The sequence below is a fragment of the Lycium ferocissimum genome, chromosome 10 (genome assembly GCF_029784015.1).
Source record: "Lycium ferocissimum isolate CSIRO_LF1 chromosome 10, AGI_CSIRO_Lferr_CH_V1, whole genome shotgun sequence".
Lineage (NCBI taxonomy): Eukaryota > Viridiplantae > Streptophyta > Magnoliopsida > Solanales > Solanaceae > Lycium > Lycium ferocissimum.
The window spans coordinates 48830722-48853483 of NC_081351.1; the positions used below are offsets into that span (position 1 = coordinate 48830722).

The 22762-nt window shown below is 32.5% G+C and overlaps 3 protein-coding genes across 3 annotated transcripts; 1 reads left to right on the top strand and 2 right to left on the bottom strand.

Annotated features, from left to right (window-relative positions):
• Positions 1-2103: 2103 nt before the first annotated feature.
• On the bottom strand, positions 2104-6011 carry LOC132034166 (flavonol synthase/flavanone 3-hydroxylase). Its single transcript, XM_059424438.1, has 3 exons — positions 5333-6011; positions 2964-3291; positions 2104-2506 (listed from the first exon to the last, which is right to left on the bottom strand). The coding sequence occupies exons 1-3, from the start codon at positions 5839-5841 to the stop codon at positions 2294-2296; spliced, it is 1050 nt and encodes a 349-aa protein (XP_059280421.1). The 5' UTR covers positions 5842-6011; the 3' UTR covers positions 2104-2293.
• Positions 6012-11884: 5873 nt separating this feature from the next.
• On the top strand, positions 11885-13575 carry LOC132034167 (photosynthetic NDH subunit of lumenal location 1, chloroplastic). Its single transcript, XM_059424439.1, has 7 exons — positions 11885-12144; positions 12237-12320; positions 12653-12726; positions 12800-12922; positions 13038-13109; positions 13194-13290; positions 13365-13575. The coding sequence occupies exons 1-7, from the start codon at positions 12030-12032 to the stop codon at positions 13466-13468; spliced, it is 669 nt and encodes a 222-aa protein (XP_059280422.1). The 5' UTR covers positions 11885-12029; the 3' UTR covers positions 13469-13575.
• A 1657-nt stretch (positions 13576-15232) lies between these two features.
• Positions 15233-19049, bottom strand: LOC132034168 (uncharacterized). Its single transcript, XM_059424440.1, has 4 exons — positions 18889-19049; positions 16063-16166; positions 15825-15972; positions 15233-15510 (listed from the first exon to the last, which is right to left on the bottom strand). Exons 1-4 carry the CDS (start codon positions 18905-18907, stop codon positions 15476-15478), a joined length of 306 nt encoding a protein of 101 aa, XP_059280423.1. The 5' UTR covers positions 18908-19049; the 3' UTR covers positions 15233-15475.
• Positions 19050-22762: the final 3713 nt, after the last annotated feature.

The following is a 22762-nucleotide window of genomic DNA, read 5'->3' on the forward strand; positions in this document are numbered from 1 at the left end:
GTCTCCTGATTTTTTTAATCAATCATAGGCGATTCTTTGAAGTAAGGGGGACAAGCAGGGAGGATGATAGTGTCAGTGATACTTCACTAATTCTCCTACATAAAGAGATCGCACAAGCACCATCCATATACGAGGATGGTGGTGTGTCAGTTCTTGACACAAACGATGCTAAGAGTAATGACTTATTTGAGGTAGCAGAAATAGTTGAAGAGGTGGATCATGAAGAACAGCCTTATGCAGCAACAAGAAGAAGTTGAGCAAGTCAATAAAGTCAATGAGGAACTTGTACAAGCACCAATATTGCAGCAACATGAGCAAATTGATGAACAAATGCCAATAATACCAAAAGAACAAGGTTGAAGTGTCAGACCACTATATGGCATAGAGATGAATTGGCATCTCAATATAATGCATATCTGACCCTATGCTCTTATTTATCCTAGCATATTAAACATATTTGAGGGTTGTGGAAAAATTTTCCTAGCCTCGAAAGGAGAAAGTGTGGATAGAAGCAACAATTGAAGCGGTGGATAACAACACTTGGGAACTAGTTGTACCCAAATTATGATCAATGGGTGTAAGAAGTTAAAGGCTAATAGGAAGTTGACTTATACAAAGCAAGGTTAGTCACACAAAGAGAAGGTTTGGTCACCGCGGTAGTAAAAATGGTGGACAATCAGGACATCACATGATTGGGAATGTTCCAAATGGATGTTACATCATACCAAGGAGATTTGTTCATCTCTTATTTCAAAACAAGGGAGAATAAAGCATGTGGACTTTTAAAGTCACTATTGGGACAAGGGCAATGGGTGATATGCATTGTTATATCTGTATGGGCGTGATCATTCATTATTCACCAAGAATAGAGGAAATAAACTTGTCATCATTTTGATATATGTTGATGGCCTGGGACATGGATGAGACAAAGAAGTAATAGTGATTCAAGGTTAAAGGCTTGGGAATATTGAAGTATTTCCTGAAATAGAAGTGATGAGATCACCACCAGCTGCTTAATCAAAGGAAATATACATTGGAGTTAATTTATGAATTGAGACTTAGTGGAGCAAAAACATCCTCCAACCCAAGCCCAAATGTCAAGTTGACCTCTTGAATATGATGCAACATGTGTCTGATTACAAGAAGGAAAATGGATGATCAATCTAAAGAGCCTCTTAGTGCGTTGATTTATCTAACTATTCATTTGTTTTTCTTCCCAGATAAAAATAAGTCTAATGGGATGCAAAGTGGTGAAGTATGTAAAAGATCACCAGGATTGGGCATATTCTTTGAGAAGAAAAATGAAGAATTAACAGTTTTCTGTGATTCAGACTGGGCTTCTTGGCCTAAACACTAGGAGATCAGTAACAAGATTTGTTGTGCAACTTGGACAATCATTAATCTCCTGGAAATCCAAGAAGCAACACACACAATAACATATATATTTTTATAAAATAGTAAATATTGTTTATACGGGTTTGTTGGAGGAACTAGAAGTTAATGTGAAGCTTCCATAAAGGTTTATTGTGATAGAAAAGTTGCTATAATCAATCCAATATTTCAAGTAACAAAGCATATTGAAATTGTATTTAAGGAAAAGGATGGGACCATCTTGCCAACAAATTTAAATTTAACTAACAAAGGGCTTTGTGAGATCTTTACCCCAATTTGGGAACCCAGCTTGAAGGGGAGTGTCAAAACTGAATGTATATTCGATTGTATATTCGGTATATTGTTGTATATCACGTGGCAGAGGTTGTTAGAGTTTGTTAATGTTGTGATCATTAGTTTGTTAGTTAGTTTTGAGTGCAATGATTAGTTGTATGCCAGTTGTAGTACAGCTGGCCTACAAATATCTCATTTCCCTCCTCACATGTAATTTAATTCAATACAAGTGAGTACAAAATGTTTTAGACTGCCATCTTCATGATCGAGATTATCTGGATCATGGATGTCAATTCACAAAAAAGTCATCATAGTGATTAGGAAAAATCTTAATAATGACAATTTTATCGAGTTTGGAGTTTATTAATCTTAGTTATTCTACTTGTGGTATATTGCTTAATAATTAATTTGCCATGTCTAGAATTAAACACACTGAAATAGGCCAAAAGCAAAACAAATATTTGTATGTATTAATATGTAATCGTAATTATTAGCTAATATCGAACATCTTAAAAAAATTTAAACATCAAGTCCTCAAGTGTAATAAGATATGTTTTGATAAGAATAGTACTACAAATCGTAATACTGATGAAGTTACTAGCTAATTATCACTGGGATACATAATTCATCACTGAGGAAGCTTGTTGAGCTTACAATAGACATAATCCTTGTACTTCTTCGTCTTGAATTTGGATGGGTTGGCCTCATTAATCAGCTTAGGGATTGGCCCAACTTCATGCTCTGATGGGGGCTCCAAGAATACAGGCCATGACATTCTTGTCTTGTCCTTGTTCACTGTTGTCCTATGGTACACACCCTTATATTTCCCATTGCTCAGAATCTGTTCAACCATTCACTCATTTTCAGATATAGAAACATAGAGAGAGAGAGAGTGTACTGAATTTTACCGAATATGTATGGTCATAACTAAGGTAGTTGCCATTTATTATCAACAATAATAACTATGGTCAAACCTTTCCATATCATCATTGTTTATTTTAATATTCTTTTGGCTGCTATAGCGAAATATGTTATAGAGAACGTAGAATATAACACAATCTGAGAAATCAGTTTCAAAGAAAATTTGGCCATTGTAGTGAAATGTTATTATGGAGGATGGCTATTACAGAAACACCTGACTGTACATTTCAATTTTTAGCAAAATTGAAGTCGGCTATATGAATTATTCTTGTTGACCATGCCGTTCCAATCAAGTTTGGGGTAGGGAAAAACCTACCTCTAGAAACAAATTCAATGTACCCAAAATATGATCAACAAGAAGGGAATAGGAGATATACCTCAACTTGGTCACCAATGTGGACAATCAGGGCATTTGGTATGTACTTGACATCATACCAATGGTCATCCTTAAACACTTGGAGGCCTTGGACTTCATTTGGGACAAGAATGGTGATGTGAGACATATCTGTATGGGCCACAACACCAAGAGCCAAATCAGGCCTGGGACATGGTGGGTAATAATTGATCTTCAACAAGTGAACTATGTCTTCACCACCAGCTGCCTCCTTCATTTCATGGGCTTCCAACCCAAGCCCAAGTGACAAGCTCTTAAAGATCCTGTCTGATACTTCTCTCAGCCTCTTTGCGTATTCCTCATTTGCTTCCCTAAAAATAATAATGAGAAACTGAGATAAAAGATCATCGCAAGAATGCATATTTTTGTATATTAATGTATGTTATACATAACATATATATTTTTTATACAAAATAGTAAATATTTTTTGTATACGTGGCTAGCGAATGTATTTATTTTTGCCGACCGGCCAAATGTGTAACTTGTCTCAAAAAAAAAAGTAAATAAATAACATAGTATGTATTTAAAGACGGATTCCAGATTTAAATTTAACGTGCTCAGCCTTTGAAATCTTTACCCCTGAACCCATTGCACTATGGATTCATAACCTAATATTTATTGACATTTAATAAATTTTCGCATAGTTTACAAGTCTAGAGCACTCAACAGAAAAACATGTTTTAGATGAGGAAGTTTATCTTAAATGTCAATTGAAAAAAAATTGGTTATGTTTTCATAATTGCTAACACCTAAAAATTCCTATTGCACATCAATGGTAACACAATGTTAATCATAGATCCTAGTTGTATTATTTAGTCTTAACTGAAATCGCACGATACCTAGATAGTAACTGAAATACTATTGGCACAATTGTTGAATGCTAGTGGGGCTGAGTCCATTTTCTACCATAATTGAGGTGAGTAAATATCCCAAATAAATCACATATTTGGTAGGTCCTCGAACGTTTTGGACATTGTGAATGTCGGAATTTAAGTGTGATAATTTTTTTTTTAAGTGTGATAATTGAGGACAGACAAAAGGTGTTTGAAGAAAAGGAGTGGAACAACTTTCATTCTCAATAATATACTTAGAGTATCACATTTTATTCAACCATAAAAAATCATAATATACATCTAACATCATCAACAAAAAAGTACTACTAAACTAGAAGAGCTTGAAAACTTAACAAGGAAACTAGAATAAAGGCACTACGAATGGCGCCCTAAAAAACGCAAAATTCTTAGATGATGAAGATCAGCAAGACTTGGTCATAGTTAGAAAACTCTTCTATATTTTATTTTCTGTTTTACTAAGTACGTAGACATACATATAAAGAGGTAACAACTTATTTCCTCAACCATTGTGAGATACGTAATACTTTCCAGCGCACCTTTGACTAAACATAAGATGATAGACAACATCATATGAAAGTATAAACTAAGAATAAATTAGATGTGTTTGTCTCGGATAACATATTAAAAATGCACCTTATCGAGCTAATTTAACTCGTATAGTTAATTCATAAGATGAGAATTACTCAATACCATATAAAATGACAGGAACTAATTTCCTAAAATATGTGAGACATTAAACATATGACTCTGTTTTTCTTTAACAGATGTCTGAATACATTTCATCTTTTTTTTTCCCCCACTAAAGCCCATCTATTCTTATTACGTGTCTTCCTAGTGAATTGCAGTAGTCTACAACTACTTCCAGTCCCAGTGACGTTGGATGCAATCCATCTTGGCTTGCAAACAAATAGAATTTTTGCCTTATCGCCGATCTATCTCATTTCTGGACGGTGGTTTAATTTAGTTTCCTACTCCATTTAATATATATCTAGCATTTAAGATTTAACATTTTTTTCTTTTTTTTTCCCTGCATAAATAAAAGCTTAACAAAACTATGAAACATTACTAACAGAAATGACAACAATACCATAACAACCATGAAAATGGTTGCGCGCATGCATATTTATTTTAGGATTTACTCCCTCCATTTTAATTTGTTTGTCATCTAATTTTGACTTGACACAGAATTTAAGAAAGTTAAATCTTTTGATTGTTAACTAAAGATATGTAAAATGTACCAAACTGCCTTTTAATTTTATGGTCTTGTCATGTGAAAAGTTGCCAAAAAAAAAGAGAAAAGAAACGTTCTTTTTTAAACGGATTAAAAAGGAAAGGAAACAAACAAATTGAATATCACATCATAAATAATTTTTCACTACTAACGTATTTTGATCTGTTGTAACAGATAAATCTATGTTATATTTTCACTAATCTCACATTTTATAGATATTTATATAAAATTAACAAATAAAAAATGAGAGATTTAGAGAGAAAAAACCTGTAGGAAGGAGGGTTTTTAGGCCAATAACGGTAATTGATTTCAGAAGGAGGCCAAATCTTGTGAAACAAGTGATCAACCCAACCTTTTTTCCCTTCAACTTCTTTTTGCAAAGAAGTCCCATACCCTTCAATACTCTGTGACCCTGGATTCTTTGCAATCAGCTCTTTTTCCTCTTGTGGCACTTCCTCAAAAAAATCCTTCCCAACTTTTTGTAAATTTGCAATCACCTCATCAGGAATACCATGATTTATCACTTGAAAAATACCCCACTCTTTGCTAGCCTCTGCTATCATTTTCACTACTTTTTCCTCATCAACGTCGCTTATGTCGATGACTGGCACCTGAAGAACCACTCCATGCAGCGTTGTGGCTGCAGGTTGTTCGTTCTCTGAACGAATATACTCCGATGGGATTGTGTCCATGCATTTTGATATTGATGCTATTGCTTGTACCCTTGCCACCTCCATTGTTAGTGTTGTCGTGTCGTTACCTTGAACCGTTTTCATTTTTTATTTTATTTTGTCTATGCTTGTTTTTTTGTTTTGTTTTTGTTTTTGTAAGTGGTCTCTCTAATATAGGTTCATGCAAATTTTGTTGCCGTTATATAGGGAAGTGACGCGGTGTGCTTTTTACTACGTCTACTTTAATTTTGCCGAGCTTCTTGCTTTTACCTAACACTATGAAGGAAAATATGATTCACCAAAAATAGGACAAATTAAATGCAAAATGAGGTCCTTTTCTTTTTCATTTTTGCTTCCTCGTGAGTGAGCGTGGACTATTGTGGTTCACTAATACCACCTACCGATCTTCATTTGTTATTTGTAGTGAATTTGAAATGAAAATTAATATTCCACTTTTCATTGAATGTATATTAATTATATGGATGTCTGAATGTAATGTAGCCTTTTGAATTTATGATTCTAGAAGATATTATTTGTATCTTGTGATTTTAAGCATGTAACGTCACTCATACGAAGGACTGTTATTGAAGATAAAAAGTGAATGTTGGAATTAAACGCATACTACAATGAAATGTCACAGTACTACTTTTTAGACAAATTTAAAATAAGAGCGTAGCACATAATTAAAATGAAACAAATGAAATATTTAAGTATTGGTTAAAAAGTCTTCCCTCTATTTAATTTATATGAAAGAGTATGAAGAACGAGAGTCAAAATAATTAATTTTGATTATAAATTCGAATATAAATTTTAATTTTTTTAAAAATAACTACACATATTTGAAAACTTCATGAAAAATACTAGAAGTCGACATATATAATAATTTGAAAAAATTATCTAACTCCCAAAGCAGCGATATCTTTACATGATTAAAATGGGATGGAGGGAGTAAATAAGTGTAGATATAATATAATAGAAAGAGACATTTGGTATTGTAAGTGCCACTCCTTCAACCTACCAAGAAATATCGTACAGAACATGAGGAGGTTTTAGTGGGTTCCTCGGGTCAGCAGCCTGAGCCACTCCTTCAAACTACCCCAAAGTCTTGTTTGGATGAATTTTCCAATATCGACTTAAAATCACAACTTGGAATTGATATTTTGTATGTATACTAATTCAACTTTTTTGTCTTTTTAAAATCAAGTGTTATAATAACCATGTGAATAAAGTGCAGGACAATACAATACTTTACTCTAGTAGCTAGCTATCATAGATGGTACATTTGCATTGATAAACAGGATATATGGCCACTTCTGGATAAATTAATTACTATATAAAACCGAAAAGCATAATAATACCAAAATTTAATTTAAATATCTGGATGTCATGTCTTAAGCACGACATATTAAACATTATAATGAATAAGAAACATATACTCTATATCTAAATTGTAATCAAATGCTTAAAAGAAAATTTAAGAACATATTCTGAAATTGTAAGGGGTCACTTGGCTGAAAGGATAAGAATATTAATCTTGGGATTAAATGTGGTATTATTTTATGTTATATTTATTCTGTTATAATAATTCTGGGATTATTTATCCTATAATTATACAAACTAAGGTATATGACTTTTGTGTGTCGTGTTTAGTTCTGAAATTATTTATGTGATAATTATAGGATATTTCATAAGCGGTGTCGATATTTAAAAAAATGAATAACTTCCTATCAACATCATATTTAAAAAACCCAATTCATTACTACAACACTCCTCGTCGTTTTCTTCTTTTGAAAAATATTATTAATAGCCTCATTAGAATTAATACTAAATACTTCTTTTTCAATATAAGGTGCCAAACAACTCCCTTAGTGGATGCTACTTCGGCTCATTGACCCTTTCTTCCACGTTAGATAAATTTTGTATTATAACTTAGTTTTCGAAGCTTTATAACAATATATCTCAATGAAATTTAAGCTAAACTATAAATTAAAATATCATTTTAGATAAGCTTTAAATATCATAAAATTTAGCCCACAAAGAAAACAAAATGTCAGATATCTTTAAAAAAATTCCAAATAAAAAGAAGAAGAAAAAAACTACTAAGAGAAGTTGCAATGATAGACAAGAATGAATAATTTTGTTAAAGTTAGGATTTAATTTTCCTGAATATTCTGAATTCTAGAATGATTCAAATAAGTTATAAAATGTTTCAGCTGCTCCTTATTTTGGCAAAAGATCAGTGGTTCATTGAAGTTGGAATTCAAAGCAGGAGAGAGAGACTCAAAAATTAAGAGGCAAGCTGTAAGTTAGGTTCGAACCTGGAACCGCAAATACGAGATTTAAACACATACCAACTGAACCAAATAACGCTTGTTACGAATCGGTGTCAGTTTATTTTATGTATATATGTAATTCATTTTTTGGTTATTATCTTGTATACATGAATATTTAATAAAAAAAATCGGCGAAGCCGTGTCGGATGACACTCCTTAGCCCCATATGCGTCCGCCCCTGTATGTGATATATTTTGACTGGGCACGGAGTTTAAGAAATAAAGGAAGACTTTTGAATCTTGTGGTCTAAAATAAGCCAAAGATATTTGTGTAGTTATAGATCATCTCGTTAAGTGTAAAAGGTAAAGTTTAAATTAAAGTTAAATTGTTGTCAAATACGAAAATGTATCATTCTTTTTGGGACAGACTAAAAAGGAAAGTGTGTCACATAAATTGGGACATAGGAGTATATTTTAGGCAATTGGAAGAACTAGATTAAGAAAAACATTTGATAAACTTGGAAAAGAAAAGGCACGTGAGTCCATTCTAATTAGCCTTACCAAGACAAATCTGTTGGGAGCTATACAATTGAATTGCTTCATTGCTTTAACTTGTCAAACAAAAGAATGTGATCGATGTCAATCAAGTTAAATTTGAAAGTTGGAACATGTATATTTGTAACACTCTTCTACGGATCAATTCCCCACATTTTTGTCTTTATGATAATTATGTAATTACTGTGCCATACGGGGGCAGAAGCAGAGGGATGCAAGGAGTCTAATTGAACTCCTTCGATGAATAATTATATTATATAAATAGAGTAAAAATAAATTTTCTTGTATATATATAAGTTGTTGAAATCCTCTTAGTTATAGAATTTTTTTTACCCTTGTTTAAATTCGTGGCTCGGCCAATGGTGCCATCACATCACATTATATATATATATATATATATATATATATATATATATATATATATATATATATATATATATATATATATATCCAGACCATAAAAAAAGAAGTTGCGACATATTATGCAGAACAAAACCATGCATGAAAAAGATGTCCCTATTTTTTTGTTATTTTGACTTTTGTAACCAGTAGGCAAGATAAATGAGAAATTAATCATATGTTTGTAAGCAATGATTTAATTCATGTAATATGATCGGTTGCACCCAAAACTGACTAGCATTGCATGTTGTTGTGTTCTTAATTCTCAAACTTTCTTCAGAATTTTTATCCGTTGTTCTTGCACATGAGCTATTGTCTTGTTTTCTCTATTCAAGTTGAAAATTGGGGCAAATCTATGAATCTTATAGCACAATTCCGTAAGGTGACATGTTTTTTTCTACATTGCCAACAAACCAATTTTTTTTTTCTTAGAATTGTAATTATTGCTCTTCACGTTATATATTAGGTTTTTGTCCATGAGAAGTACATAGTTGCAACTTCATTATATATGTTAGCTAGATCTTTTTTAATTTGATTAAAAGTAATGAAACTCTTAAGTTTTCTTTATTGATTTGGCATATAAAGAAAAATACACAGTTGAAATAATAGTCATTACATCTTGAAAAAATATATACAGTTGTTGATTCATTATTTTAGATAAAACTATTTTTATTTGGCTAAAATGATGGAGTTCGAGCCATTTTATTCTTTTTTACAAATTGGCCTGAAAGGAAGAAATACACAGTTGAAAAAAATAGTTAACAAGTACTTTGTATGTAAAGAAGAAATCTTAAAAATACAAAGTTAGGATAAAATTTGTGTTATATATTAACCCGAAACAAGAAGAAATTTGCAATTGGAATAAATAAATCGTTATATATGATATGGGACGATTAAAGGATGAAAAATAACCTACTAATTGGAGCTTTTTTCAATCCCACGCGCCTAAAAAAGAGTGTAGCCATGCACTTTGTCACATCAACGTCTAGGATAGTAAAGAGACTATCAAATAGCCAAGTTCAAGGAGTAACTAAAAGTTAAAAACTACTGATAGTTTAAGTGTGCTCGACTAATAATTCGGATCAGGTTTACGGGGTAGTATTCTGCCTAAAAACAAATAACTATGAAGTTGGTTTATAATGTTTTTTTCATTCTTTTTCTTGACAATGCCACCGGCCTTAGCTCGCGGATACATGGAAAATCTGATTTATCATTTTTTTATGGGTAACTTACACAAATAGCTACTGTTTATAGGTGTCTAATATGATATAGCTATAGTTTCAGTTATTACATTTCGTAGTTCGTATTTACCAGCTATGATGTGTATTTCATTGTATTTAAATATATGAGTATATACATTGATGTATCTTTTTGTTTTGATTTGAATGTATTCAACCTCAAATTTGAGAAATACACTCATATCCAAAATAGTGGTGATGACGGCCGGTGATACACTAAATTGATTCGAAATTGAGAAATGCACTCAGAAATACAAGATACACTAAATTTCAAAACGAAGTCGGAGAAATAAAATACAAATCCGAAACCAAATATCGCGGGAGGTGACGACGGTGACGGTCAGATCCAAGATGGAGGTGATGACGGTCAGATCCGAAACCTCCGGAGATGATGACGGCCACGTTTGAAACAGCCGGAGGTGTTGACGACGGCGACAGAAAATTCCGGAGGGAAACGTATTGATTGCCAGCGGAGGGAGAAGAAGAAGATGACGATGGATTCTCAGTCAAGAACTAGGAGATGACGGCTTTTTCTCGCCGGAGAAGAAGAATATGAGAGAGGGAAGCCGGCTGTGAGGGAGAAGAGAGCGGTGAGAGAGATGAGAATTGGAATACACAATATAGCTACGAGCGGTAATATATGTGTAGTTGTTGCTACGTATGGTAATATATTTAAAGTATAGTTATTATACTTAAATATCTCTTATATGTTAGCTATAAAATTTTCATATTTTATCTTGGGCACCCCATTGTTCAAGCTACAGAATCTGGCCCAAATTTAGCTCTACATATGAAGCACAGTCTATTAGGTTTTTTTTTTTTTTTTTTTTTTTTTTTTTTTTTTGGAAAGAGAAATAGAAGCCCATTTGAACCTTGGCAGGAAAGGTCATCCTCTCGAAAAAATTGCACTTTTGTCCGGTCTTTAATTTTTGCTTTTCAAATGGGTTGGTATTTAATTTTTTCTCTTTAGCAATTGAACTTATGCGCTATGCAAGCATAAGTCTTTTTATTTGAGGCGTAATAACTTGTGAGATATTATGATGCATAAATATAAACTTATGTCACGCGAAAAAGTTACTCCCTCCGTTCCAATTAATGTGATATTTTCTCTTTCCGAGAATCAATTTGACTAAATTTTTAAAAATTGTACTCTCTCTGTTTCAATTTATGTGAACCTATTTCCGTATTAGTCCGTGCCAAAAAAAGAATTGACCCCTTTCTATATTTAGAAACAATTTACCTTTATGTAATAATTTATAGCCACACAAAGTATATGTGACTCATTTAACACCACAAATTTAAAAGTCTTCTCTTATTTCTTAAACTCCGTGCCCAGTCAAATGAGTTCACATAAATTGAAATGGAGGGAGTATTAGATTAACTCAATATTTTAAGATTAAAATTTATATATTTGAAAATTACATGAAAGGTACTACTTATAAGTTACACCTTTTCCATATCAATTTGGTGAAAAAATACATCTAAAATTATCAACCAAAATTCGTACAATTTGAATCACGAGAAGCTAAAAATATCTCACAAATTAGGACAAATGGAGTACTAATGTTATGAGTGGAAAAAATTGAAGACCAGCACAAAATAGGGGCATATATGCCCATCCTCTCGTTTAGTTTTCATCTTATCCGGTTGAGGAAACGAAAAGCAAGAAAAAAGAAATCACACGTACGTGAAAAGTGATTCTATTAGGAGAAAAATAAGCATGAGAAAACATCATGCGCTTAATTCTGGGCCAGTCAAAAGAGGGCGTTATCTATATCCAACATAAACCTTTATGAGAAGCAAAAATAAACTGATTTTTGTCTGCAAAAATGGCAGCTACTTCACTCTCACTGAGTCTTGGGCTTCCATCAGCAGCCAACAATTTGAATAGGCATGCTGCATTGAACATTATCACATGCGAAAGCACATCCCCTAATCAAGAGAGTAAGAAAATCGAAAATCCTATCTTTGAGGTAAACTTTTCCCAACCCTACGTTAGTGTTGATTTAACAAAAAAATTCTAATATGTGTTACAGGAAGTTGCACGAGGAGGCCATTTCTATTGGGAGCAGGAGCTCTTTCTTTGAGTTTATTACCCGCGAGTGCCCTTCTTGCCCAAGGTACTCTCTTATTCCCTCTGTTCCAATTTATATGATACACAAGAGTCAAAACTTCTTTATTTTGAAGGTGAATTCGGACATACAATATTTAAGTTTTTTGAAAAATAAGTTACATACTTAGAAACTACATAAAAAAGTAATATAAGTTATAATAATTAACAATTTAAAATATTTAAAGGACATACGAATAAATCACGATCAAAGATTTTCTTATTCGACTCTCGAAAAACGAAAAATATCATATAAATTGAGACAGAGGGAGTATATATAATTTTGATTGTCCTTATCTTCTTGGAGAATGTCACTTTATAAAGTTCATATGGTGTCTGCAGGGAAACCGGAGAACTATGAAATCTTTGTTGACAAACAAGATGGCTATTCATATTACTATCCATCAGATTGGAGGGTATGTAAATGTAACGTTTTTAAGAATTGAATTTCTTGGAATGACACTTCTTTAACTTGGTCTGTTACAACAGGAATTTGATTTCAGAGGTCATGATTCTGCGTTTAAGGATAGATACCTACAACTTCAAAATGTGCGACTAAGTTTTATACCAACTGATAAATCAGATATCCATGATTTGGGGCCAATGGAAGAGGTAATTACTGGCTGCTATTCATCTATGTAAATGTATATAGTTAATGAGGAGGAAAAAAAGAAAAAGACCTGTCTGCCAAATTTTCTTCTTTCTGATTTTCTCTTGATTCCAAAAGGTTGTGCCCAATCTTGTAAAACATGTGTACTCTGCACCAAATCAGGTGGCAAACATAATGGAAATGAAGGAGGTATCATCTTTCTAATGCTCTCTACTATTTAGATACACAGCATATGGAACTTTTCGCGTTATTTTTTCAAACTAATTAATGTAGAGAACTACGGACGGGAAAAACTATTGCACATTTGAGTATGTATTGACATCTCCAAATTTTTCTCGGGCAGCATTCGCTACCATAGCAATTGCAAATGGTAAGCGGCTGTCCGTCTCCGAGCTTTACATCACGTACAATTTTACAGGATTTGAGATGTTCGCTTTTGTACAGGGAGACACTACACACTAATCGTGGGAGCAAATGAAAGGCGATGGAGAAAATTCCGTAACAAACTTAAAGTGGTGGCTGACTCATTTCAAGTCCTGGACATTTAGAATTGCTCTCATATGCTGCCAATCATGCAGTCTTGTGAAACAGGCAGTCATGGATTGTCTATGTATGCTCTTGCAATTGAATATATATATATATATATATATATATATATATATATACATACACTTGTCTATGCAAAGGCGATCGAACTAAATTACAAAAATGTCTGCGGAACACAGGTCGCGTAAGTAAATGAATTTCGCTGGAATTATCAAAATGAAGCATGAGTGTTTGATGTTATTTTTTATTGCGCTATTCAACAAACAACTTTTAACATGATCACCTTTTCTGAATATGTCAATAGTTTATACGGTATCTAAATAGAATATATGTAGCAGTGCTCTCATGACGGTAAAGAATGTCCCACTTTGCAATAATTTGTTAATTCGTGTTCAACTTGGATAAGTTTGCTTCTAAATGCACCTAAATAGTATGTTCCATCGACTGAAAGAAGGCATGCTTTGTCAACCACACAATATCCCCGTCTCCCCTCCAGTACTCCATCCCTCCGTTTCATCCAGTTCTACCCTAGAAACTTTACACGTGTCCTTTCATTCAATTAATGGACCAGATTCTTTTGGTTAACCAAATATAATAACTGTAGTTACTTGTTCTTCTCTTCCCTCCTTACCCATTTGTCCAGCAACGAAAATGATACAATAACACCAACATACAGATTGCAAACCAAAAAGCCAATCTTTCTTTCATTTGTTCTAAGCACAATCAAGCAATAACACCTTTTCCCTTAAAAAAAAAAAAAGAGGAGAACAAGATACATAGGGTGCAATTGAAATATGAAATCTCAGAGATCCGAACAAGAAGAGTGAAATTCATATACTTAGAATTATAAGGGTCAAATCCAAAATCTAGGTTAGGCAGCAATTGGGTTCTAAGAAGGCTTTGGCGTCTTCTTCATAATAGCAAGGTTTTCAAATTGAGTTTTCCCACTTTCTCCAAATTAGAATTATAAGGGTCAAATCCAAAATCTAGGAAAGGCTCATGGATACCAGGGGACAGGAAAAATAGCGGATGTACGATTTGTCTTTCTTATGAAATCCCTATGTTTCTTGGATTTTTCTTTTTCCCTTGTTGTAATGAAAATTGGGACCTTTGATCCCACTCTCTTTTTTCCCTGTATCTATTTTTTCTTGATATTCTCCCTATTCATATATGTTTCATTGTAAAATCTTCAGACTTCAAGTAATATTACATTAATTAATTTTAGCTTTCAAGGATTTTAATCTACACACGTAAATTGTAATGTTGCATCTTGTTTTTTCTTAGACGGATTAGGAAGGTAGAAGACTACCCTGCTGTAAACAATGGGTAAGGAGAAAAGATAAAGAACAAGTAACCATAGTTAATAACATTTGATTAATCAAATGAATCTGGTCCATTCATTAAATGAAGGGACACGCATAAAGTTTCTAGGGTAGAACTGGATGCAATGGGAGGGATGGGGTACTGGAGGGGAGCACAATCCCAATATCCTTGAGTGCATATTTTGTTTGGAAATGTATGTAAATAATATGAAGCAGCTAATTTAAATTATTATAATGTTGGGCCCAGAGGAAAAACTCTGGGAATTTTCTTTTGATTGATGAATATTCCTCCACCAAAAACAGAAACTTGGCAACTTTATCCAGAATTTTAGGCAAGTTGATGAAAACAGTCATGTGCTTCTTACAAAGTCCATTATTAGGCATTAACAAGAAGAAGGTGCTAAAATAGGAGACAGCTCCAACAAGCTCAAAGCAAGAGAAATATTCGGATCCAACATGCAATATCCTTTTTTTACGAAACTAAATATTAAAAAGAACAGCACGGAGACATAAATACAAAAAAGAGAACTATCTTGAGTTTTGAACTTTTAGGATGAAAGAGACATATGAACACGCTTCCAAGTTTTGAATGCAAGCATAAGTGCAGAAATCTACATACAATTCACTACTTATATTTATGGAATAAGATCCCAAACCATAGATTCTCAAAAGTGGCATAGGCAGCATTTATCCGCAGCAAGAACCACAGGCAGGAAGAGAGCCTGCAGTAGGAAAAATGGTCAGATTAAATAACAGCAGAAATTCTTTTAAACAAATAACTAGATGCAATTTTAGGAAGAAGTATTATGAAAGAATATTTCCGGAAACATTTGTGCAGAACATGTTCGGATAGTCAGTAACTTTTTGGAAGAACTGTTTAAGTTGTGCGTGGAAGAAGAGTTCTTCTATGAAAGATACCCTAAAGCCCTTCTTCATAGGAAAACTTTTTTGGAAGTTTTGCCAAACGTTTTTCCAAAAGTTCAAAGAACATTTCAGTAAACGAACGCCAAAAAATCGAAGAAAAAAATTAACATACTGTGGTCGATGCCTCGGACATTATCCAATCCACGGGGTGGCCCACGTGGACCACCACCATATGGACCACTTCCAGGACCTCCAGGACCGCCACCATACCACTTCTTGCTGGATCCTGAACCTTTTTTGTAGGCATCTGTTTTCTCCATCTGTGAAGGTATTAAAGTAGTTAATACCGAGACTACAAAAGCATGATTCTAGCATATAGTGGTTCTTAACCAGGAACTGAACATCATTACCGAAAACATAGTTACAAAAAACACGTTAATGAAGTTGATGATGGACCAAAAGAAATCAGTGATAGTCTTCAATCGCCATATAGAACGCTTGGATTTTACCACACCTGCAAAATGAGATGCTTATATGATAAGAGATCTCTCACTATATAACAAGTTAGTATATGTATCCAAACATAAAACCTCATATATTAAATGTTTCCCTATCAGAGAATACATTTATCTATAAGAAGACCAACCGGCAGAGACAGAACATGACATTTGATTTCCTAACTGACTTGGATCCAGAGATAAATTTAAGTTTCTTCTAGCAACAAGCCAAGGAAGGTCAACTGAATCAGCCAAAAGCTCAGAAACATTGTTGCTCTCAAACACCGTTATAAATGAATAAGTATAACCACAAAATCGTTCAACCTACTAGTCTCAATCCCAAATTAGTTAAGAGTAGACTATATTGATCCTCTATATCCATTTGGCTATATTTGAGCACATTTCAGTTCAAAATCATAGTAAATAATTTACTTTTAAAGGTTAGCAGTTTTCTATAACAAAAGGTTCTCTAAATTTTACATGTATCTTTTTTTATTTTGATGAAGTAATAAATTTTATCAATAATGTGGGCATGGGACGACCCATATACAAGAAGTACACCAAAAGTAGAAAACCTATAAAAATATATGGTTTTCCACGTATGAACGACACCCAATCATTTATACAGCCTACCTGCCTCATACAAGGTAGGGGTAACGTCTACGTACACCCCACCCTCCTCACACCCCACTCGTGGGATCACACTGGATATGTTCTTGTTGTTGTTGCCACTCAATCACCTATACAAAAAGGAACCTGACAGGTGCACCAAAAGGAAATAAGAGATAAAAGGCTATTCCTCAATTCTACAAAGTTCATCTCAGCATCTTCAAAAGCTCTCATGTCTCTTCCACTCCAAATGTACCACATGAGAGCAAGTGGAGCAAACATTTCATGCGCTTCATCTTCTCCACCTACCGCAATTTCAACTGAACATAAATCTTACACAGTGCTTGGCATAACCCAAGATATTCCAAACTACCACAAGATTTCCCTCCACAATCTCAATGTTACCCGACAATGAAGGATAAGATGGTCAACATCTTCGACCAAGCTCTTACACATAAAACACCAACCCATATATGTAACCTTCCTCCTCAAATGTTCGGCCATCAAGATCACACTTATCCTTATTCAAACCTAATATGTGTCGAAAAACAACAACAACCACCAAGCCATAATTCTTACTAGTTAGTATGGTATAAGGGACTTTGCTTCCATAGTATTATACTATCAGGTTAAGTTTGTATCAATAACGAGGGATTGCAGGTCTTTGAGAAAAATTCAATAGTGGTTTAATTTGACCTTCTCCCATTTTAAGCAACTTCAATCAACAGATTACGCACCCACAGACTGCTACTTTTGAAAATCCACATACTGCAAGTCCAAAAACAATCTCATCTGGCATTCTTTCATATTATTCGCTATGCTACTATTTGCCTTTTCTGTCTAATGTTATCGTTTCTAACCTTGTGTACTGTATGACCTCACATCCATATCAGCATCCACATGTTTACAATCTTCATCTGGTGGATACGTCTCAATCCCTTACAATATTGCTAGTCTAACAACTGTTTTATAAAATCGTCTTTCACTTTGTTAAGCATATTTCCTACTGCATAGAACTCTTGCGGAACTTCTTTCGTCTCAAACTTTCATCATATTACTTTGATTGAATGTGGTATATCCTCATCTATCATGTCTGGTAGATGAGCCTATTGAGACACTGCTCGCCTTATGGGGGCTAAACTGTTCATATCTACTTATCCTAAAGGAGAAGTGGAAATAAAAATATACAAAACTCAGTATTTTGATCAATCCCTTTTACTAAAAACTTGATGCAGTTAAATCTCTATGCATTAACTAACAAGTTAACAACATTTATTGCACTTTTACAATGACCTAATGAAGTTTATTCCTAGGATTTATCACCACAGTATGCTATCTGATATGTATATTGTTCTGGTTCACGGAATGGGAACGAGTTCACAACTTACTACTAGATCAAAAACAAAATTTACTCGGGACAGGTTTCTTTAGATTTGTTTAGATTACATGACAATACATATTTAGAAACCTTAATTCTAACAATTCTCAAGTCAGAGAATTTTTTTATTTTTTTTTAAATGACAAGGGAACTCGCAGCCGCTACACCCCGCTCCTGTGCAATAGCCACCCAAAACCACACAGGAGAGATAACCCACACTAGGCAAGCCCCTTGCGACGAGCTCGACTAAGATTATACCAAACCCATTAAACAAATAACAAATCGAAATAATAGATTCATCTCACATGGTAAACCATTTAGAAATCAATTTTTTTCAGTTCAATATTGCAAAAGTTCAAAGGAAAAACATCATTAAGAATTTGGATCTTGTATCTAAAAAGGCTTAATCAAACAAAAAGATCCTAACCTTAACTGAACTAAGCAAATTACTCATTAAATTACAACAATATCAAGAACCAACAAAAAGAAAATGAACAATAAAATATCAAACGACAGGTGAAATCAACAAATGGGTATCAAAATTTACCCTAGATATGAAAAATTAGGCAAATAATTTACCACCCCAGAATTTGTTTTACTTGATAACAAATCACCAAATCAAAAACTTTTGAAAAAAGAAATGAAATCCCTAGAAATTCCAATCAACAAGTAAAGGGTTTACAAATAATAATTAAAAAAAAAGAAAGAAAAGGGGGTTAAGGATGAAATTGAATAAATAATCGTAATTTTACCTCTTTCAACGTAAGCCATGTTTTGTAGAAGCTCTTTCTTGCAAAATTCCAGAGTGATTTCAACGTTGCTTAACTTTTATTATATTTAAGTGGTACGTCTTTTTCTTTTTCGCGTGTTTTCTCCGTTCTACGTTAGTTCAGCAAATAGTAGATTGACACGTCATGAGTTTCTGTCTTTGATCAAACTAGACAAAATGACAAAAATGGCCTCTAATATTTTGGAGTAGGTTTAAAATAGCGTCTAGAGTATTGCTCGGAACAATTTTGATTTTTTAAGTTTTGTCAATACTCAATAGTTACACTTTTTGTTTCCGTCATATATTTAACGACGAACTCTAGATTTGATGAAAATTTTGAAGAAATTGTTTTGATAAAAATCACTAGAAAAGTCTCATTAAATCCTAGAAATTGCGACACGAAAAAATGTACTTGACGTGAAAAAAAATAGACCAAAAGTAGCAACCCAAAAAACTACACGGGAACTAATTCTTTTTCTTCCACAGTATTTGTCAAATTTAATCGTTAAATATTTGAAGGAGACAAAAAATATTAATTTTTGACAAACTTTTCTATTATATATAAGTGTGGAAGAGGGACCAACACAGCATTGACTGGTTGTACCAAAAGCTTTATAAATTGTACACGCAATAAATATTTATACCAAAAGCTATATAATTTATACACTTTAACCAACTACTTTTTTATCCCACGTGGACATATATCATAGTATTTAATATTTATTCTCTTCTCATGTATAGACATATGCACTTCAATTTTAATTCTCCGACCCATTTATTTCCTCTTTGCACTTTTACTTGTTCACTTTTGACTTTTCACGTTCTTGCTAAATATTTATTCTCTTCTCATGTATAGACGTATGCAGTTCAATTTTTATCCTCCTACAAATATTTATTTCCTCCGTGCACTTTTACTTGTTCACTTTTGACTTTTCACGTTCTTTAAGAAATAATAAATCCTACGTGGACATATGTCATAGTACTAAATATTTATTCTCTTCTCATGTATACACGTATGCACTTTAATTTTAATTCTCTGACACATATTTATTTCCTCCGTGCACGTTACTTGTTCACTTTTGACTTTTCACGTTCTTGCTGAATATTTATTCTCTTCTCATGTATACATGTATGCACTTCAATTTTAATTCTCTAACTCATATTTATTTCCTCCGTACACTTTTATTTGTTCACTTTTGACTTTTCGCGTTCTTTAAGAATTAATAAATGAAGTACTCCCGCCGTCCCATATAACTTGGCCACATTACTTACTTTTTACGTTCTTTAAGAATTAATAAATGAAGAACTCCCTTCGTCCCATATTACTTGGCCATATTACTATACTTGACTTTTCACGTTCTTTAAAAATTAATAAATGAAGTACTCCCTTCGTCCCCATATTACTTGGTCATATTACTAAAAATATATGACTATTTTTCTATTTTCTATTTTTCTTATTTTATATATAAACGCCCAAGGTGGATGAACACAACAACAATAAGTTGTACAAAAAATAACTGAAATTGTACTCTAAGCCGGGACTAACATGTGTATATTTTAGAAGTTTAACATTAATACTATCTCTTGTGTGTTTACCTTTTAAGTTCTCACATGTCCATAGTGTCTCAATTGTCGTTTCATTTTCTTCATTTAGCATATACTCCCTCTGTCTCAATTTAAGTGTCTATGTTTGACTAGACATGAAGTTTAAGAAATAAAGATAGATTTTTGAATCTTGTGGTTCTATTTTTGAATCTTGTGGTTCTAAATTAAAAATGTGTATAATAGAATAAAATATCCTTTGAATCTTGTGATTATAAACTTGACATGTAGGATATTTGAATTGTCAACTTACTAAATATAAAAAGAGGCGGGCATAACCAAAATAAAACAAATATTAACAACAATTGAGAAATTAAGGGGGAAAATAAGAGGAAAAAAAAATATGGCGACTTACTAAGGAGAATCGCAGTATCCTTTGCAAAATATACAAATCATAAAGATTAACCAAATTGAATAACCAAATTAATCATGTTAGGCTCCGTGGATTGCACGAGCATAGTTTGCTAGTAAAGGACTATATATATATTAGAACATATTTTAGAGCTATTAATTCTCAAATAGAAGGGATCGAGCTAACGAAAGCTGAAGGTGAAGCAAGGCTACATGGTATCGAACTAAGAAGACAGAGACCAATTTATGCGACAATTTTTTTTTTTTTTAGTCAATTTAAAAAGTGTGACATGTGTTTATATTTAAAGCTACGATATATACGTTTGCTAGAAATACCTAACTGTTTAGAACATATATTACAAAATAGAGATTTTCATATATTTTCGCAGAAAAATATATATATTTTTTATAAAAAAAATATTTTTTTCTAAAAAAAATATTTTTATTTTTAAAAAAATAATTTTTATATATTTTTAAATATTAACAATGGCTTATTCTCATATTTCTATGTATGAATAGTTGTATGAAATGTGTATGTGTGAGCAAAATTTTTTAATATAATTTTCATATACAAAATTTTGAGCGAAACTTTAACGAAAGCTGAAGTTGTATTTTTTTGAATCTAATATGAAATTTATAGGCTTGAGGAAGATATACACATTTCATACCATTCGCATAAAATTTTAAGCATAATGAAGACAGAGACCAATTTATCGAACTTTTTTTAAGCCTTGCGCAAGATATACAATTTTTTTTTTTTTTTAATTCTTGAATGTTAAAAAGTTGTTGTAGTTGTATTGTTTATATTTGAAAATAGGAAATTTTAAGACATGACAAGATACAAATTTCATTTGTTTTCATACACACAATTTTTTGATGATGTCATGAAGTTTTTGAGCAAGATATACACATTTCATACATTTTCATAAATAAAATTTTGAGACTTTTTAAGTTTTGGCGAGATAAGAATTTTTCATAAACTTTCATACTTAATTTTTGAGCAAAAAAAAAATATTAATTTTTTTAAAAAATAAAAAAAAATTTAATTTTTTTTTTTTAAAAAATATTTTTTTAAAAATGATTTTAAAAATAAAAAATAATTTAATTTTTTTTTTTAAATATAAAGCATTTTTTGTATAGGATTTGTAATGTTATGTTTTGTAAATATCAAAAGATAGTTTCGAAAAAATTAAGATGTATATATATGTCAAAGACCCTTATATTTAATAAGAATTTAACTACAGACTTCTTTGTTTCATAGCCACACAAATATCTATTGCCTGTTTTAGCCCACAAGTTAAAAAATCTTTCTTTCATTTTTAAAAAATTTGTGTCTAGTTAAACACGTTCACATAAATTGCGGAAGGAATATCAAAAGATAGGAAAATTTATAGCCTAATATTATCTGCTGACACCCATGCTCTAAAGAGGCTAAATAGGATATTTGGTTGAATGCTGAATTATTTACCTAGAGGACAGGGATCAATTCCTACTCAATACATTTTTTTTTCTTTAGCGATACACCTATATTATAAAAATGCTGATCCGTTTCTGTCAAAAGAGGAAGCTAAGACATGTGCATAAGGATCCACATGAGGTGGTACAGTCTTAAGGGTAAAGGGGGTGAAATATATAAGAGTACATGAAAAACCTACAGAAAGAGAGCCAAAGCAACATTTGTGAACAAGATAACATTGGGAGTTTATGCAGAAACTAGCAAACTATGCCCGTGCAGTACACGAAGTCCAACATAATTAATTAAGTTACTCAATTTAGTTAATTTTTATGGTTTGTATATTTTGCAAAGGATACTGCGGTTCTCTTTAGTGAGTCTTTATTTTTTTTTCCTTTTAATTTCTCAATTGTTGTTAAAATTTGTCTTATTTTGGTTATATCCGCCTCTT

Excerpts from the sequence above, each read along its gene's own strand:
- LOC132034167 (XM_059424439.1), top strand. The coding sequence starts at position 12,030 with ATGGCAGCTACTTCACTCTCACTGAGTCTTGGGCTTCCATCAGCAGCC. Across the intron at positions 12,145-12,236 it reads CACATCCCCTAATCAAGAGA|GAAGTTGCACGAGGAGGCCA; the intron begins GTAAGAAAATCG and ends TATGTGTTACAG. Across the intron at positions 12,321-12,652 it reads GAGTGCCCTTCTTGCCCAAG|GGAAACCGGAGAACTATGAA; the intron begins GTACTCTCTTAT and ends TGGTGTCTGCAG.
- LOC132034168 (XM_059424440.1), bottom strand. Across the intron at positions 15,973-16,062 it reads TTTTTGTAACTATGTTTTCG|ATGGAGAAAACAGATGCCTA; the intron begins GTAATGATGTTC and ends ATACCTTCACAG. Across the intron at positions 15,511-15,824 it reads TGTCCGAGGCATCGACCACA|GCTCTCTTCCTGCCTGTGGT; the intron begins GTATGTTAATTT and ends TTCCTACTGCAG.
- LOC132034166 (XM_059424438.1), bottom strand. The coding sequence starts at position 5,841 with ATGAAAACGGTTCAAGGTAACGACACGACAACACTAACAATGGAGGTG. Across the intron at positions 3,292-5,332 it reads AAAAACCCTCCTTCCTACAG|GGAAGCAAATGAGGAATACG; the intron begins GTTTTTTCTCTC and ends TATTATTTTTAG. Across the intron at positions 2,507-2,963 it reads ACATTGGTGACCAAGTTGAG|ATTCTGAGCAATGGGAAATA; the intron begins GTATATCTCCTA and ends ATGGTTGAACAG.